This window comes from Lytechinus pictus, chromosome 2 (assembly GCF_037042905.1).
Source record: "Lytechinus pictus isolate F3 Inbred chromosome 2, Lp3.0, whole genome shotgun sequence".
NCBI classification, from domain to species: domain Eukaryota; kingdom Metazoa; phylum Echinodermata; class Echinoidea; order Temnopleuroida; family Toxopneustidae; genus Lytechinus; species Lytechinus pictus.
Genome location: NC_087246.1, coordinates 48278280 through 48281874, shown reverse-complemented (window position 1 = coordinate 48281874; position 3595 = coordinate 48278280). Strand labels below are relative to the sequence as shown.

Genomic DNA, 3595 nt, shown 5'->3' with positions numbered 1-3595 from the left:
TTGACCGTTCTCACTACACGTTAAACTTTTTTCCATTACACTAGTATTAGGAAGGTAGTGAGAATGGTGTCCATGTCCTGAAGGGAAATACCTTAATTCTTGGAGACCAAGACATTGGCAAGACAACAAAAATATATCAATTTGACTAGTTTTTCTCACCATTTTACTTCAATGTCTAGAGTCATGTCTCTCAGTCTGGGCATATATCTCAAGACAGTGATTCTGTGTCTCATGTCTTGTCTTGGTCTTGGCAGATTCTTTGCACAAGTGTAAATGTAACTGTGTCTGTCTCTGTCTTGGTTGTTATTGTGTCGATTTAAATTTTGGGGATCATGATTAGAAGTCTCTGGGTTTTCTCCCCAGACACTGAGCTTGGTTGTAAAAACTCATCAATACCATCATCACCAATTCATTCAGAAGCAGAAACTCATACTTTATGCTACAATGAATGATAACCCATACCTTTTAACTTAAAAATAATGCAAATAAAGCCTTGTATTGCTCCAGTAAATGCGAGAAATATCTTGTAAGTATTTGCTAGCTCATTACATAACATGATTTGGCATCTGGAATAGGATATTGGAAGTCAGTACCAGGTCTGGTCAGTGTCCTTTGAAACAGTTTTGTACCTATAATAAAAAAAATATTTATTAAACGTGTCAGAGTAAAAGTTATTGACAAGACAATGTCATCAAAGCATCAATACAACTTTCAAACAATCAAAAACCTACCTCCTTTCCTTCATTTGCAGATGCTACAGAATGCGTGAGTTGGTAAGCCCTCTTGTCCTCAGGAACCTCAAGATGATCAAAGGCAGCTTTCTGGGTGTACAAGGAAACATCACACGTTGGGCAGGTGATGACCAGGCTATTATCCTCCAAGATAATGCCACCTTGAGGTCTCTCATGGCGAAGGAGACAGGGATACTCCTTGACGCTAACTTTGCGAATGTCCTCTCTCTTAACATTCTGTGCACAGACAAAACAGACAAACCCATTTACATTGTATCCCCGTAGCCATCTATTACCATCTGCAAAGTCTGATGATTTTTCATAGTCGTGCCACTGGGTGTTGAGATTGACGTAGCAGTACTTGCAGACAGATGCTACCCCATCAGAATTTACAGGAGTGGCATTTGGGGCAGGGGTGTGTTTCATGAGGAAGGGAAAGAAAGGGATGCTTTCTTGCTGGTCTTGTTGGCTTCGTCTGGGGAAAGAGTGGAGCCTGTAGTGGTCTCTTGGCTTGCACAGCATGCCACACAGAAAACAAACAGGATCATGCTTACTGCTGTCCACAGTAGGGCTTGAAGGTCTGTTGGAATAGGTCACCTGTTTGGATAAGTCTTCTGTTTTCCGAGGTCTCACCAGGTACTGTCGCTCTTCGTGTGGAATGTTTTGCTCCTGGAATTCTTTCCATTGTTGATCAAGGTGATCATAGCATGGGATGCATACAAGGACATTACCAGCTTTGTCTACCTTCCGTGCTTTGTGCGGTCTTTTCACCTTCAGGAGAAAGGGAAAGTTCATCACATCTTCTCCTCCATCACCATCCTCTTCTTCCTTTGACTGTGGTCCAGTACTTACTGGCTTTGCTCCAATAGTACTTGTGATATCTGAGCACAAGTAACACACCTCATACTTATGCTTCCGTACTTTCTCGTCTCCTCTTGCCTTTTCATCAGACTTATGGCTGCCAGCCGGAGCATTCTTCTTTGATCCACTCTGATTTGGGATCCGGTACACACGCTTGTCCATTGGGGTTCCCATGACATCATGAGCATTCCACTGTTCATCAAGGTCTGTGTTACATGCTCCACACACTCTGGCACCTCCATCTGAACTCAGATGCCAGGCTCCAGAAGCACCTACATGTTTCTCCAAGAAAGGGTAGAAAGGATCAACACTGTTGAACTTCCGAGATCGAATGATATGAGTGTCTGCTACCATCACATCGATTCCACAGAGATAACAATTAGTGTGTGTTGTTCCTGAGGTATCACGTGATGTAGATACTTCCCCACTGGCACTTGCCGTTGCACTGCCCACTGAAGATGATCTCAGGTGGTACACCCTTTCATGGAGGGGAACATTTTCAAGCTCCTGTGCTTGCCACTGCCGAAGAAGATAATTAGAACAGGTTTCACACATCAGTACACGGCCAAATTGATCCACTGGCTTAGCTTCACTTGGTGCTGGATGGCCAAGAATACAAGGGAAATATGGCGATTCTGACTTTGACCAATGACTGGTGTGTACAACCCGAACAGCTTGCTGAGGTACAGAGACTCCACATCCATAACAAATGGCAACTGAGGGAATCTCAATGTCCCAGCTATTGAAGATGTGCCTACGTTTGGTAGAATCACCATTGACACCCGAAGTGGAAACTGTGGATATTGGCTCAATGATACCATTGGCATTGTTACGTCCAACATCCTCTTGAGTGGATAATCCTGGAATATTCCGAAAATTCAGCCGCGAATACAAATCCTCACGAATAGGGACTGCATGGTGTGGAGGGATGACTTGCGGGTCGAGCTTGCGCATCTGGCCGGCAGAGTCGGCGCGTTTTAACCAATACAACCGCTTCGGGATTGGGGTGTTGTTTTTGTCAAATGCAACCCACTGTTGAATGAGAAAAGCATGACAAACACGACATGAATCTACGATACCGTCTGAGTGGATATAACTCCCAGGAGCGGCTTCATGATGCTCCAAAAAGGGAAAGAAAGGCTCATTAGCAAACGGTCGAATTCGCAGCTGACAGTTCGCTCTGTGTGCACCACACACATAACACACGGAGAGATCACCGCGGCTTCGATGAGCACTGCTTGGTGCAAGTAGCCTCTCGCTTCGCGATCGAACCTCCCCCGCCATTTCGTCAAAACTCAACGTTTTTTAAGAACATATCCAGTATTTCAACAAATAGATATTCCTCTTCACGATCCGGTAATAAACAGCGAAAGGTGGAGTTTAGTTCGGCAATGGTCAACCGATAAATCACAAGCGTCATGGAATTCTACAACACTCTTCGCTTGCAGTCCCCAGCTAATAGACGTAATTTGTGTATAATAAATCTGATCCGCCCACAGTGTATGCATGCGCCATGCATAGGTTTGTGTACTGTTTTGCGGCAGCTATGATCTCAGTCTTCAAACAAGACCGCAATTATTGATAAGGAAGAATAATTATTGTCTGATTTTTTTTTTGATTTTTTTTTTTTTACAATAAAGTGCAAACAGTCTTTCTATGTTGTAAAGTATACATCTTATTTATTCAGTATGAATGTTCTGATTTTACCACATATATTTTGTCTCATGATCTTTTTCCTATTTTAATTTCTTCAGAACCTCGGATTTAGACATCGACACAAAATTTACAAATGAAGAATAATGGATGAATAATCGCTTCATAATCGATTACCGAGACGCCATTGGTGTCTCATGAAAATTATATAAGGCATGAAAATCAGAATATAACAACAAATGCAACTTGAGATCATGAAATTCAGAGAAATTATGGATTTGTCTTTACCACACGTACCCAATGGTGCAAGCATGTAGGCCTTTTTTTGTGTATTCTCCCAATGGACAATG

General features: G+C 42.6%; 1 protein-coding gene across 1 annotated transcript; it reads right to left on the bottom strand.

The window, feature by feature from the left end:
• Window positions 1-585: 585 nt before the first annotated feature.
• Window positions 586-3125, bottom strand: LOC129254116 (uncharacterized). The gene has a single exon (XM_054892570.2). It carries the CDS (start codon window positions 2874-2876, stop codon window positions 720-722), a length of 2157 nt encoding a protein of 718 aa, XP_054748545.2. The 5' UTR covers window positions 2877-3125; the 3' UTR covers window positions 586-719.
• Window positions 3126-3595: the final 470 nt, after the last annotated feature.

Excerpts from the sequence above, each read along its gene's own strand:
- LOC129254116 (XM_054892570.2), bottom strand. The coding sequence starts at position 2,876 with ATGGCGGGGGAGGTTCGATCGCGAAGCGAGAGGCTACTTGCACCAAGC.